At 38.6% G+C, this 15,951-nt stretch overlaps 1 protein-coding gene across 11 annotated transcripts in view; it reads left to right on the top strand.

The window, feature by feature from the left end:
* dennd1a (DENN/MADD domain containing 1A) overlaps positions 1-15,951 on the top strand; it is a 536,086-nt gene that overhangs the window by 314,607 nt on the left and 205,528 nt on the right. For all 11 annotated transcript variants that reach the window (XM_069888617.1, XM_069888520.1, XM_069888538.1 and 8 more), the window contains one exon: positions 3,975-4,075. In XM_069888617.1, the coding sequence (XP_069744718.1) occupies positions 3,975-4,075 (101 nt within the window). The remainder of the gene's footprint in view (positions 1-3,974; positions 4,076-15,951) is intronic.

Below are 15,951 nucleotides of genomic sequence, written 5' to 3' on the forward strand. Positions count from 1 at the left end.
TGAAGCCTGCATTTTGAGCCAACCGTGAATGCCTCTACTTCATAAGTCTGAGGAGACTTGATGCGTCATCAGATGGCTGCAGAAGATGGCAAACCCACCCAAATTCCTCATGGGCACTGAACCATTGAAGACTTCTACGTGATGCACTGACTCAAAAGGGCAGCCAATGTCGTTCATGCTTCAGCACCCTGGTTACAAACTATTCTTGCTGCTACCTACAGGCAGAAGGTACAGAAGTCCAGCAACACTTGGCTGAAGAACTTTTTATCCAACAGTCGTTAGGCTCTTGATACCCCCCTGTACTAACCTAACCCTAACCATAAATTAGTCTGGGACTACGACCATTAAAGAAGAAAGTCTGCAGATTCTGGGGTCGAGTGCCATACACAAACATGCTAGAGAAACTCAGCAGGTCAAGCAACATCCATAGGAAGTAAAAGCCAACTAACATTTCAGGTCTGAGCCCTTTAATCTGTGTGAACTATTGAGATTTCACTTATTTTTCTAACTGTATCAGTGAATATTTATTTATCCATCCTTTTATATGGTATATTGTGGTAATTTAGTGTATTGTCGTTTTTTTTCTTACCTGTGTGGCTGCAATGAGCAAGGAATTTGGTACATCTGTACATGGGTATGTCAGTAAACTCTCATTCCAACATTACCTCAGAGGCTCAGCCATTGAATATGTTCCAGGAAGAGATTGATAGACTTTTGAATGCTGTGAATAGAAGAAGGTGGGTATAGTGAGGGAAGCTGGAGCTGGGCTGGGTGACCCATGCTGTTCATGAATAGAGCAACTCTGAACTGATGAGTGACCTACTTTGGTTTCTTATGTTCTTACAATGTAGAAATTATAGCAACAAAAATTTACACTTGAAAGCAAAACTTGCAAAAAGGTACGCCAGGAGCTACAAATGGCAGGGTTTGTTTGTCTCATTTTGGCTATGATTTTATGATGACATCACCTCTTCCTCTGACTTTCAAATGGAATGCTGCACTGGTGTTCTCAACATTGTCTTCAAAAATCAAGAACCCATTCTCCTCTAGATATTCAGATTTGTGAGCTAAATACAGTGAAATCCCTGTAATCTGGAATTCAAGCAACCAGCAGCCTTAAGCAACTGGGGGAAAAAAAGTGGAAAATAAATGGGTAAAAAATACGGAAGTTTAAAATTGGCACGCCACACCATTAGTTCTCCATTCATGATCACACAGTCTCAAACAACCAGGAAATTCACTTGTCTGACATCTGCCAATCCCCTGTTGGTGCTGGATACTAGGGATTTAACTGTATCATGTACTTGAGCATTGAAAATAATGCTTCAGCTCCCGCTTCTTAATGACTGTTGAGCTGATTCCTCTTCTGTGTCACAAGGAAGTATTGAAGATAATTGGGAGGCGTGAGGCAGCATTAAGAAAATATAATAGTACCAAATTTGACAAAATCTGGACTATCAAGATACTGTCATCTGAGAATTATAAATTAAATTTACTTAATTTTTTTGTAGGATGAGTGGTAAAAATGTAAGTGGTCTGTTTCAAAAGTGCACTGATTTTAATGTTAAACTATAAAATGAGCTTTCACACTGAACCATTCATTGAATTTGTTGTGGCGGTATGCCATTAGGCAGGCGAACCGGCCCTGCTTGTCACGCACGCGGCGGGGCAGCCGGCGGGGGGTTTCCTCTCGACCTCAGCACCGGAATCAGAAGCCCGCGCTTGGCGACCCACGTGACACCCCGGTGACGTCGGGGCCTCCCAGCACGGTTCTCAGCCAGGTCTGGGCTGGGAGTACAAGACCAGCCAGGCAGCCTGCAATAAATCAGTTTTTGCTCATTGAACTCAACCCATCTGGTTGTGCGATCCTTCAGTTAGCGGTGTAGCTGCCGCTACATTGTAATTTTTTTTGGCACCCACTATATTCCACAAAATAAATGTGATTTTTGATTCAGATAGTCGCAGAAGGCGAAAACCAAAAGTCTCCCTCTTGACTCTCCTGTGCCAGATATGGCAGATATGATCCTTGGCAAAGCTCCCTTGCATGATCCCCTACAATTCTTGATTTCCCCCATGGACTGAAAAGTCAATCTCAGCCTTGAATAATTCAGCATTCAGAGCTCCCTGGGGTATTGAATTCCAAAGATTCACAACTCCCAGCGAAGAAATTTCCTCTCATTTCAATCTATCGTGGCTGAATCCATTAGTTACAGCTTGTCAATCCGGGAATGGCCCATTTAGTCCTGCAGTTTTCTGCCTGTTAACCAATCCTCTACCAATACATTTACCTTTATCTTTTGCAGTGACCTTTTATGCACCACCCGACCAGTGCCAAATTTGAAAGCATAACAGCCATTGGTTTTCCCAGCAGATATCAAGTACTTGTTGGTCAAGTTGGAAATGAGAAAGAAAAAAGTTGGATTTTGAAAGCACCTTTATGATTAGCAAAAGTGATTTACAGCCAATTAAGCAATTTTGAAATAGTCACTCTTGTAATATTGGAACATGGCAGACAATTTGTTCACAGCAGGCTGCCACAAACCCCAAAATGATGATGACCAGATCATCTGTCATTTGACTGATGTTGATTGAGGAATAAATACTGGCCTAGACACCAGGGATAACTTCTCTCTTTATTGAATGAATGCCATAAACTCATTTTATTTCCATTGTGGGTGCAGTTGAATCTCATTTTAAAAGAAGCTCATTTAAAAAGAACCAGTTGAATGGAATAGTGGACAAATGATCCCTGTGCTGCTGTGATGCTTCATCAGTAGGAACCAATTCATATTTTGTAACAACTGCTGAGAAGTTCTTTGGAAGTTATCTGTTTTAGTCAATTCTCAGAGTACATTAAACTTAAAATTTACATTGTAAAAAAAAAATCATTTTCTTAACATGTTATTTGTTTGCCTTTCTGTAAAAAAGGAGAGGAATCTTAGACCCGAGGTAAACAAGAAAATCTAGCAGCTGCTGGGGTCTAGTGCAGTACACAAAAGTGCTGGAGAAACTCCAAGCAACATAGCATCCATAGGAAATAAAAGATAGTCAACATTTTGGGCCTGAGCTCTTCTTGAGTGAGTGCAGAGATACATAAAATGCTGTTTAGCGAGAATAAATTACTGGATCCTAGCTTCTGGGTCCACAGCTTCAAGCATACACTCTGACAACAGTTTAACAATGGGTTGATATAATTGTTTCTATGGCTGCTTGTGTGAAATTACATTTCATTCTTTATTTAAAGCTACAGATACTGTTCTGTAGTTGTACTCAGGATGGATTTAATACAAATAAAACTTTGGTCGGTGAATTAAGTGAAGTGCTCATTATAGCTTCTCAATCAAATTAACCTGCCTGTAAAATTTAACATAGTAAGTCTTTCGTATTAGTCGTGTTCCTCGCTAGTTTTGATAATACTGGATGCAAGAGTACTTTGCAGAAAATCACACATCAACTTAATGATTTAAGTTGGGAAGAAAGGTTGCTCGTAAGTGGAGTTCATTATAGGGAGATGGTTTCACCTGTAGTGAGAATGTCATGGATTGCCTGAAATGAAGTAATTTGCTTATCACAAATTTGTACACATCTCTTTGTTGGTTTGTAAAAATATCTTTTGCTGAGATGCCTGATTATTATCCTCTGTCCAGTGCCCAGTATTTCAGTGATGCAAGCTGCATTGACTAATGCTGAAGATTTAGTGCTGAATATTGAGGCTGGAGATTAATTATCGGACAGAAACAAGATCAAGTGCCGTGTTTTAATCAGTGTAAGGCCATCGCTTTAAGCTCAACACATGTTGAATCATGTGCTGTTCAGAATATAGTCCAGAATGAAAGATTTTAACATTTATTTAAAAAGTTCCCATATTGCATGTTTTCTTTCTGGGTCAATTTTATAATCTATTGGCACTCTCTGCTCAGAATGTTAATTCTACTGAATTTGAATTGACAAGCAGTTTTTCTTTTTCCTTCTAGTTAACAGCTTGCGTCCATGGGTCAGCAGCAATGCTATACCCTATGTATTGGCAACATGTTTACATCCCTGTCCTCCCTCCACATCTACTGGACTACTGCTGGTAAGAAGCTAACTGGTTTATATTTAAAAGAAAAATTATCTCGATACACTTGTATGTATGCTACCTGCATTATTGATCAGATGAAAATGGATTTGTATAGGCTATATTCAAATATTTTGCTGTTGTCATCATTTTGGTATTTTAAATTTGAGTTTCTGCATGAAAGTGTAGAATGCTCCCAATATCAACCACTCCCTTGGATAATGGGAAAATGAATATAACCAGTTAAAGCTGAGAGTCCAGCCCAATCCAGATTTATGAGGCCACTGCCTTTATACAGCTGCAGTTTATGCCCATCAATTCTGCTCTGGGGTAGTGGGGTGCTTCGTTAATATAAAATCAGAAAATGCTTCAAGGGCTCAGCAAGTCAGGCAGCATCTGTGGGAATAGAAACAGAGTCGATGCTTCTGGTTGGAGACCCTTCATCAGAACTCACAACCTGAAAAGTTAACTCTTTCTCTTGCCACAGATGCAAACTAACCTGCTATTTCCATCATTCTGTTTTTATTGAAGATTTTCAACACCTGCAATTTATTTTTAAACTTTCTGCATTTTATCAACCTCCCAGAGGGCAATTGGGAGTCTGATTTGAAATTAACAATGGTCCTTTGTTTGTCCCAGGGGTCGGGAAGCCAGAAATAGAAGGGAATAAGAGCTTTAGCCTCTGGAAAGTAACTGTCTTTTACACTCCTACTTGATCATGGGGAGGGGAATGGCATCTTGAGGCCCTCAGGGCTCCCTCCTGCCTGACATCTTAGCTCCCTCCACTTGAGTGAGCAAACCAGGCCTCTGTTCAATGTTGTGTTCAAAGTTAAGAAGGAGAAGCATAGGAAACATCCCCACAGCGGACCAGCGAGGATTCAGTGTCTGAAGTACCTCCACAAGCTGCGGGCTGTTGGCAACTTGCGCTTGAAGAATCATACAGGCTGCGAGCTGCTGGCAACTTGCGGTCAAAGGACCCACACAGGTTGTGGGTGACGTCAGAGGAGGGATTCGAGAGAGTGCTGAGGGCAAAAAGGGTCTCAGAGGACATCGGGTGGTGAAGGCTTTGTGATTGTATCGGAGGTTTGTATCTGGAGTTCAGGTTGTTGATGGTTTGAATGGGAATCTGTATGGCTGCAGAGGCTGTGGGAGTGCTGGAGACGAATCCACAGACACTCAGTGTCTCTGAAGGGATTCTCTTTTGTTTCTTTTTCTCCTATTGTTAGGGGAACTGGGCAATGCTCAGGGCAACTTTGCTTTATGGCAGGCAAAAGTTGAAATATATCATGTATATTACATTTTTAATATATTATTACATGACAGTAAAAGGAACCTTTGAACCTTGTCTGAAAGGCTGAATTTTTGACAGCACAACAGTCTCGGTGCAGCATGGAAGAGTTAGCCTGGCCTTTTCTGCACAAATCTCTAAAGTGGCTCTTGATAGCGCAACCTTCTGACTCAGGCAAGAATGTTACCCAGTGAGCCATGGTTTACACTATAATAATATGGTATATAGCCTTATATTTACTCTGGCAACGTCCAAAAAGTAATTAAATCAGTTGCCAGCAGGGATAACTAGAGCTTTAAGTGAAGTGAGTGATAGGGGCTTGAAACATTTAAATGGAAGGAGACTGTTCCCTGTGGATGATTTAAATGTTAAATATCCAGCCATCTCAGGAATACATGGAAGGTAATCTGAAAACCATTATCTCCTGTTGAAATGAGCCTTCAATTTACTCACTGCACAGGAAGGGCAGGTTCTATTCATTTTCACTGCCAGCAGGTGCCCTTTCTTTGCATAATGGGCTTCATATGTGTAATTAACACAGCCACTGGCTGTGGCTGCCAGTTTTCTTTCAGGTGCATACTGGTAGGAGTTCCAGGGACACTGGTACAAACTGCACAAGCTTTTACTTTGGGACCATAGATTATGCATTCATGACTTTCTGACAAAGGAGTTCTAAGGAGTAGAACATTAAAACCTGCTGCTGGGAGCCCAGGTGTGGATGGACAAAGCAAAATGATTGGCTGTTTCTCCCTCCTATAATAAATTATGTCGGTAGAGTTGATTTAAGTTTGTTTCTAAGGATATGACTAATGAATGACTTGTCAGTGTGCTTGTTAGACTAACTGGCCATAAGACTGGTAATTACCAGGAATGTACTTATTCTGGATTAACAAACACATTGACTGATTTATGCAGTCTGACATGACCCCATTTAGAATTTATAAGGCACAGACTATGTTTGTCTGAATAAATTAATTTAGCAACAATTTTATCACCTATGTATTTTCTAAAAATAAACCACAGCTGCTTTACAGTTTTTACATAAACAAAATAGCATTTTTGCAGATTTTTAAACAATCAGAACAGATTTTACCCGTAAGCCCAGCCGTTTCTGTTGTTAATTAGGTTTATTTAATAATGTAATCTGTTCAAATGTAAATTTATATTTTTACCACCCACCAGTGCATAGAATGAAAGCTCAAAGAGTGACCTTTAAAGAACTGACTTTCCAAAACATCCCAGGAATGCTTCCTTTTCATGACATTGTGGCTGTTATTAAGATTCAACCTCTCTCTGCAAATATTTGTGTAAAAAAAAAAAAATGAAATGTGCACATTTAAATTAAGAACATTTTTAGGTGCTTAATGGCTGATTTAGCACAGTTTTAGTTGAGCTACATGTGGTTATCTGGACTGAATTTGGATTAATGCCATGTGATGTTAATTTGGGAGGATAGGTCGATATTTATCACTTACTGTGGAACTTGGGTAGCTGCCAATAGCAAAACATTAATATTTAATCTGTAAGAAAAGTATTAAATTGTTTTGATCAAATCATGCCTTATCAACATTTCAAAGTTCAAGCCATGTTCAATACAAATTTGGTAATGCTGGAAAGCTTCCAGGCCTCACTTAAAGGGGAAGCATGGTGTGACATTCCAGGATGTGGCAAACAGCATATCTTCGTTTTCTCTTAGAGCTGTGCTTTATACTTTCAGACTTGTGTTTGAAAATTGCCAGCAGGTCATACATTTTGTACAGAGCTCTTACTTACTGAGGAGGCTGTGGGAGCGCTAGAGGCAAATCCATGGACACTCAGTGACTCTGAAGGGACTCTCTTTTATTTTCCTTTTTCTTATGGCAGACTAAAGGATATTTTGTGTAACATTACATTTTCTATTATGACAATAAAAGAATCTTGAATCTAATACATCATGATGCAGTTCTTTTAGAATGGCATCTCATCTTTGCCATTCTTGATTAAATATCTCCAAGTTGGAAATAAGATGATGAATGTGCTGGCATCTTTCTCATTTTTTTTGTAGATTATAGATCTTTCTGAAACTGTTGTAAATAGCCCTGACTCTGTTATGGTGTGATTCTGAATGCAGTCATTCCATGGCTACTGGCCTGTTCATGACCCTCCGTGCCTCAAGGCAACAAGTACATGGATGGAAGTCAGTAACTCATCCTCACTTGTCTGGTTGATAGCACTCACAAGCAGATCTCACTGCTTTTAGTTTAAGTTGTGCGGGGTAAAAATTCCAAATAAAAGTTCTGAATTAATTGGGTAATGAGGTGGAAATGCTCTGTGCTAAATATTTATGTTGTAATTAAGTGCAATTACATGCAGTTCTGGGTGCGTGCATTAAGTAAGTAGAATTAGGCCTGGTGTTTATTAAATTGCATGTATTTAGCAAAGCCAGGCAAGAATGCTGGCAAGATGGTTTGAATTTTTGCTCTTTGCTTTTTTCTAATCTATTTCGTAAACATTCTTGTTGCTACCAGGTAGCTTATAAAAGAAAATGCTCTTTCTTTCATAACATGGACCAGTGATCACTGGTTGTACTTTTGATACTCATCCTGGTTTACTAAGTCTCAAACCAATTGTAGATAATTAAGGTAATCAGGTCATTGACTTTCTCATCTGAAAACCACAATCAGTGTGAATTGAAACGATGCCTCCTCCTTACTGACTATCAACGCAAGGTTCCACGTTCAGCCCACTGCTCTACGCACTATTTACTCATGGCTGTGTGGGCAGGCACAGTTCCAATACCACTGAAAAATTTGCCAATGACATTACGGTTGTCAGCAGAATCACAAGCGGTAATGAGGGTATGTACAGGAGGGAGACAGATCAGCTCGTTGAGTGGAGTCACTCCAACAACCTTGCGCTCAACGTTGGCAAAACCAAGGAGATGATCGTGGACTTCAGGAGAAAGTCAGGAGAACACGATCCAGTCCTCATCAAGAGTTCAGTAGCAGAGAGTCAAGAACTTCAAATTGCTGCGTGTCAACATTTATGAGGATTTGTCCTGGAGATTCTATGCCGATGCAATCACAAAGCCAGCTTGCCAGCAGCTATACTTTGTGAAGTGTTTGAGAATATTTGGTATGTCACTGAAGACTCTCAAAGTTCTACAGGTGTACCGAGGAGAGGATTCTGGCTGGTTGTAACACTGCCTGGTAAGAAAATGCCAACACTCAGGACAAGAAAAAAACTCCAAACTTAAGGCCGTGTTTTAAGAAAGCAGTCTCTATCCTCTAGGACCTCCACCACCCAGGTCATGCCCTCTTCACTCGGCTACCATTGGGGAAAAATGCACAGAAGCCAAAAGACATGCACGCAGCAACACAGGGACAGCTTCTTCCCTACTCCCATCAGATTCCTGGATGATCAATGAGCCAAAGACACTTCCCTACTTTGACTTTTCATGCATATTCTTTTAATGTATTTTTGTACGGTGATTTATGCGAAGGTTTGCACTGTGATGCTGCCACAAAACAACAAATTTCATGACGATAAATTCTGATTCTGATTCTAATTTGATACACCATTCGAGAGACATCTTAATGTTTCTTCCATTCAGTCCAAACCCTTGGCATCCACATTTTTAAAATGTGGGTCTTAATGCTGTAATTGTCTTTTACCAGGTCAAATTTGTTTCCCTATTTCTACTACTACTGATTTGAAGTATGATGTTGGGTTAACATTTCCAAAATTGATAATGATCTATACTGTTATCAGGTTTTGAACAGAACATAGAATAGTACAGCACAGGAACAGGACCTTCATCCCATGTATCTATGCCTAAAATGATGTTCAAATCAAACTAAAACTCTGCTGCATGCATCTGATAGATCACCCTCTCCTAGAAGCCTCTTAAATGATACTATTACATCTGCTTCCACTACTACTTCAGGCAGCCTGTTCCAGGCACCCACCACTTCCTGTATAAAATATTTGCTGATGCCATCTCCTTTCAACTTCCTCCCCCTCAACTTAGATGCATATGTAATACTTTTCCTCTGGGGAAAAGATTCTGACTGTCTACCTAATCAATGTTTCTCATGATTTTATACATCTATATCGGGTCATCCCACCAGTCTCCTTTCTATAATGGGGAAAACAAAACCACAAAGTACTCCAAGTGCGACCAAACTAAAGTTGTTTTTAGCTGCAACTTGATCTCCTCACTTTTATATTCAATGCCGCACCTGATGAAGGCAAGCATATCATATGCCATCTTTACCACCCAATCTACTTGCATAGCCACTTTTAATGAGCTATGGACCGGTAATAAAACCACCTTTTTACAATAGAAAATTATTAAAGGCCATAGATTATTTAATCTAAACTCCGATCATTATGGGTCCTAGCTCCATGTGAATGCATTTTATATGATCAGAAATAGCTGTTGTACTAAATGTGTAACCTAGTTGCGCAATATGAAGTTTGATCACTCAATTCATTGACTTGTGTTCCATAGTTGACTTAGTTGATTACTCTCTGGGCTATGAATTCTAGTGCTCTTGCAGCATTATGTTAACAATTTGAGTACCAGTCCTAGGGTTTCATCTGCACTTGTGTTGAAACAGCAGAGTTGGCTCCTGGGTAAAGCACTTGTATTTTTGTATTTAGGATGCCGTTAATTGGCTTCACTCTTGAATAGATCCATCATGGAGGGGATGAGCACAGCAGAAGTGGGGTACAGTCCTAATATGCTGTCTAAATATATCTCAAGTTAAAATGTGCTGCTCTGTTGTAAGGAAGCCTGATGGAACCATAGAATAGGATTATTGCACATTTAAACCAAGCATTTAAATTATACACAGAAATAAGGATACAGTTATGGATCAAGTTATGAAGTTTCCTTGTTTCTCATGAGCCCATATTTAAATTAAAATGTAAACACAAGATATCTCCCTTCATTCTTCTTCAAGCTAGGTACTTAAATATTTGTGTTACTTTTTACTAAGGGCTGATTTCAATATATTAATTTTGCCTCAATGATGAGACACTTTTGCATCATCTTGCCCTGCCCAGGGTTCGTCATGGATGATAGAATGGAAGGAATAATTGCTCTATGATTAACATTACTTCAAAAGATAAATATTCTGTTTCAGGATAAACTGTTTCAACTGAGCTCATTTGGCATTTATCGTGATTGGAGCACGTAATGTAGGTTGACAGTTCAGTGCAATACTAAATGATCAAGAGGCACCATCTTCTGAATGCTGTGTTAAACCTATTTCCAGAGGTGCAAGGAGTTCTCTTGGGGTCTAGGCTGACATTCTTCATCCAACCCGTGCCACAAGGAGCAGATCGATCATTTATTCACTTAATTTTGTGAGGCATCTTGATCTGTGATGGATTTTTGGTGAGTGAATTCTGAATGCAAGTATACATCACAATCACAACTTCTTATTTTCAAAAAACCTATACATGCTTAAACCGTGGATGCCCCTTGCAACGCCAGCATTTATTATCCATCGCCATTTGCCTCTGAAATTAATCATATAAACTCCACCATATTGGTGGGATCTGTGAAATACAGGCTGGATCAGATAAGGAAGACAAATGCCGTCCTTCAAGGAAATTAACGAACCGGTTAAGTTGCTTGCCGAGAATTTGTTTTTAATGACTTTCATTTAAATTTCTCAATGCCTCTCTGGATCAGAACACTAGATGGTGGTCCATTTACACACTGCGTAAGTTGCATTGGTCCACTTTTCTCACACTCACCAAGACAAAATGCTTTTTCTTTTGTAGACATGGCTTCTACATAGAATCATTGATGCTTATGGCATAGAAGAAGACTATACAGCCCATCATGTAAGACAAAAATTGTTTGAAACCAATCCCAATTCCCATCTTCCTGGATTCACGCATGTCAGCAATTTAGCTTTGAAGCATGGCAAGTGCACTTGCCTTCTTTATTGTCTAAGGCAATGAGTTTCTTGCATCCACTATTATTTGGGTGATAGCATCCATCAGTTTTTCCCTAATCCTCCCCTCAACTTCCATTGTTCTTAAGGAACCAATCGTACCCTTGCCAATCTCTCTTCATGACAATAATTCTCCACCCCTGGCACCATCTTTGTAAATACTCTTTGAACTTTTTCACTGCTATTGTACATAATCTAAAGAATAGAACTCAAATTCTGGCCAATGGTTTTATGCACTCCATCATCACTTGCATGCCTTGTGACTATGTCTTGATCAATTAAGGCACGAACTTTTGTGCCTTCTTAACTACCTTGTTTATCTGTTCCAACCTTCAGGGATGCCTAGATATTTCTGTTTTCTAATAGCTACATTACTAAAGTAATCTTGAATTGAGGTGCTATTTGCCATTTTTATGGCCACTTAGTAATTTATTTCAACTACCTGGAACTCTTGATATTAGAAGACAATCATATTCACTGCAGTTAAGGCAAAAGCATAAGGGGCCACTGCACCCAGGCTGGGTCTCTAAAGCCCCCTGTCAACCAGCCCTTTTATTTTCTCCCTCTGAGCCAGTTTTACTACTTAAATCCCTTGGGATTTTACTTTTTTGATCAGTGTGTAATTTTTGGACTTCTTGTTAAAATCCATGTAAACTTTTCAAATGTGCTAATCTAATCAATTCACTGTGCCGCCTCTTCCAAAAGATTTAATTGTTAGTTAGACATGGCCCTCTTTTCACAAGTCTGTGCAGATTACCCTTGATTAAACCCTGCTTTTCTCACCAACTCTTTATACTGATTTATATTCCCTCAGATTTTTTTCTACAAACCTACTGACCATTTTTAATTGGTGTATTTTGCTATTTGTTTGTAAATCTAAACTCTACAAAGCAAACCACACATTGCTGAAACATCGCTCTGAAGAAAATTACATTCTAATTGATAAAAATTCACCATAATATTTGAGATTGAAATTGTATTGGACACTTTTAATAATTTTTTTTCAAAAAATAATATTTTTTGGAATAGTAAATAATAGAGATATCATTCTTTTGGGAGAAGTATTTATTTGATTAGCAGAGAGAAAAGCTGCTGTTAATAAAACCAAAGTATTCTTCAACACTTCAGCCTTGTGTTTCTTTAAATATTTTTAATTGCAGCTGTCTGCACACATATTGTTACTTGGTGCACATTGCGGCATCATTCGTATGAGTGATTTTACATCACACTATCAGAGTGTATACCTATCATAATCAATTCATTTTCTAATTATCGTCAAATTTGGCTACTCTTTTTGTTATCCCTGTGCATATGAAATATTAATTTAATTGTCTCTGATGCCTGCTAGTTTATTCATCATCTCTAAAGTGAGTTTATCTGACAGCTTGGCTGGAAGTTTCATTTTTATGCCTGAGTTTGCAGTATAATTTTGAAGATTGAAAGCAAGATGTGATTCTGTTAATTAAGCTTTGCAGTCACAGATTTTCAATATAATCTATGTGACAGTTTTTGTTCCTATCTGGCTTCTGAGCATATTAAAAATTACCAGGTTTCTCTGGATTGAGTGGCCTCCCTGTTTCTGTACAGTTCAATGACCATGGTTCCAGTAGACAAGACGCTTGCAATCTCAAGACGTCCTGCCGTGTTCAAGGCCTTGCTCTTCTGACACTGAGCTGTCATTTTCTTGAATCTGCTTAATTAAAAACATGTTCGCTTGATGTCATCTGGAAAGGGTTTAGACTATGAGACCTTTCTCTCAGTGATGTGTGAACATTCCTGTGGATAGCAGCTAAGGCACATACATGAAATCTTATTTATGCGCCAGAGTAAACTGCTTCATGTCGAGAAGCCATAATGTGACACTTCTAAATACTTTTGTAGTATTGCTGACTGTTGCTTACTAAGTATTTTGGATGACAGATGTGAAAATGTGTGCTACAATAACTGGAATGCAAGTTAAGATCTTTGGAATTGAATCTTTGGTATTATTTCCTAAACACGTCATTTGAACATAAAATGGTGATGCTGCTTGCTTTTAAAACCCTTCAGTTCAATGGTACTCATTTATTTTCAGAACTAAATTCTACTTATTACATGTAATGTATTTTAATTTAACACAATTCAAATTCTTAACACTTAAATTTAAATAATTGGTATCTGAATTGAAACAAAATTGCTTTAAGTCAGCCACAGTGAAAATAATGTCTTGTACAGTTTTTTAATGCAACATCCAATTGTAAAAAGATTTTTAAGAACTGGGAAGAAAGTGCTACTTTTATTTCATTAATTTTTCTCAGTTTTTTTTATTTTCCCTGGAGATGCCCACACTTTCACAGGAATAACAACCAAGTGAAAATGAATTCCCTCATTGCTTTATGTGCTTGCATTGGAAACTCTTTGTTTTTGCTTCGAGCCGACACTTTGAATTGGAAGAAATCCCACGTGTGTTGAATGCAGTAACCATGTTTTTTTCAAGCCACCTGTAGGTTGTTATCCTCCGCAGCAGAAAACTTGCAGGATGTTTCCTCTTCATGGAATAAAACTTGCAGGATGTTTCCTCTTCATGGCATAAAATTTCCAGGATGTTTCCTCTTCATGGAATAAAACTTGCAGGATGTTTCCACTTCATGGAATAAAACTTGCAGGATGTTTCCTCTTCATGGACTAAAACTTGCAGGTTGTTTCCTCTTCATGGCATAAAACTTCCAGGATGTTTCCTCTTCATGGAATAAAACTTGCAGGATGTTTCCACTTCATGGAATAAAACTTGCAGGATGTTTCCACTTCATGGAATAAAACTTGCAGGATGTTTCCTCTTCATGGAATAAAACTTGCAGGATGTTTTCTCTTCATGGAATAAAACTTGCAGGATGTTTCCACTTCATGGAATAAAACTTGCAGGATGTTTCCTCTTCATGGAATAAAACTTGCAGGATGTTTCCACTTCATGGAATAAAACTTGCAGGATGTTTCCTCTTCATGGAATAAAACTTGCAGGATGTTTCCTCTTCATGGAATAAAACTTGCAGGTTGTTTCCTCTTCATGGAATAAAACTTGCAGGATGTTTCCTCTTCATGGAATAAAACTTGCAGGATGTTTCCTCTTCATGGAATAAAACTTGCAGGATGTTTCCTCTTCATGACATAAAACTTGCAGGATGTTTCCTCTTCATGGCATAAAACTTGCAGGATGTTTCCTCTTCATGGCATAAAACTTGCAGGATGTTTCCTCTTCATGGCATAAAACTTGCAGGATGTTTCCTCTTCATGGCATAAAACTTGCAGGATGTTTCCTCTTCATGGCATAAAACTTGCAGGATGTTTCCTCTTCATGGAATAAAAGTAGACTCTGCAGTTTTTGTGGATTTTGAAAATGACGGGGCCAGCAACCAGATATTTCATACAGACTGTATGAAGCTCAATCTTTTAGAGCAGTAATTGCTGCAGAAGTAGCCATTGATTATCTTGTTTGTCATTAGAGACAATCACCTTACCGGCAGATTGGCTGCTTTCTAGATATCTCGTCCTCTAGTAGATACCTTTGTGATAGAATAGGGTTCAGACCTGAAGAAAATGAGCCCTGTCATCAAGCAAAATCATATGAACAGTTTCGAACTGTGGGGAGTCTTCATTTTAAACACAAGTGTAAGTTCAAATCTTGTTACTAAACTGTACCAAATGATTTTTATACCTATGTGAGTTCCTCTTGCTCACCTGTATCAGGACACCTTTGGTTTATTTTTCATTTTAAAGCAAACTTCTACCACAAAGCATAAAATAATTAGGACTCATTTAAAACTACCAATGTTTGGTGAAGAATTGCTTTGTGGACTGCCTAGCACTCATCAAGAGCTGAATCTTCTGAGTGTGTGGAGTTTCTGTTTTGTTTCTGCACTGCTGCCCCAAATTCAGTGACTCTGAGCTTCCAGCTGACAGAATGGTTACTGAGAGACCTGGCCTGAAAGAGCAGAGTTCAAGTGGAGGAAATTCAATACCAAATTTTATCTCTAAGTGTCTTGCTTTGGTTCATTGCCCCATATAGTATCCCAACTGAAAACTAACAAATCTTGTCCAGTTGAGACAACAGAGCTCAGGTAACCAGTAGCCTGGAGCCCTGAGCTCATAACTTCTTGTTTATGAGTTAGTTGCCTGACTGGTCGAACCAGAGGCTGTATTTAAGCAAAATCTTTATTAATTCATTTCTGTGCATTGTTGGAAATACAAAATAAAGATGGTAATTTTCATTATTTTTAGTCCATACATGATTTTTTTTTTAAAACTTGGGGTTAATTAAACCACACACCCAGATGAACATTGGCCAGCTGCTGGTGATGTCACGTGCTCTTTAATTTTTCCTTGAAGATGTTGCTTTAATCTATTGCCTGTTTAGAAAAACATAATTTAACATTTTGTTCTGTATCAGTTACTTAATCATAAAATGGCTATAAATTGGCCTGTTACTGTTACCTGAGGAGAAAGGTTTTCATGAAAATGCTGTCACACACAAAGCTAGCCATGTTTTTGGGCAAACTAAATGCTTTAGTGGGAAATAACCTAAATAAATAAATTGATACATAAATGATGAACTTCTTCATTGTGTGAATAGAATACATAATTAATTTTTTATACTCCTGTTATATATTCCATGATGAAGC

Source organism: Narcine bancroftii, chromosome 1 (assembly GCF_036971445.1).
Source record: "Narcine bancroftii isolate sNarBan1 chromosome 1, sNarBan1.hap1, whole genome shotgun sequence".
NCBI classification, from domain to species: Eukaryota; Metazoa; Chordata; class Chondrichthyes; order Torpediniformes; family Narcinidae; genus Narcine; species Narcine bancroftii.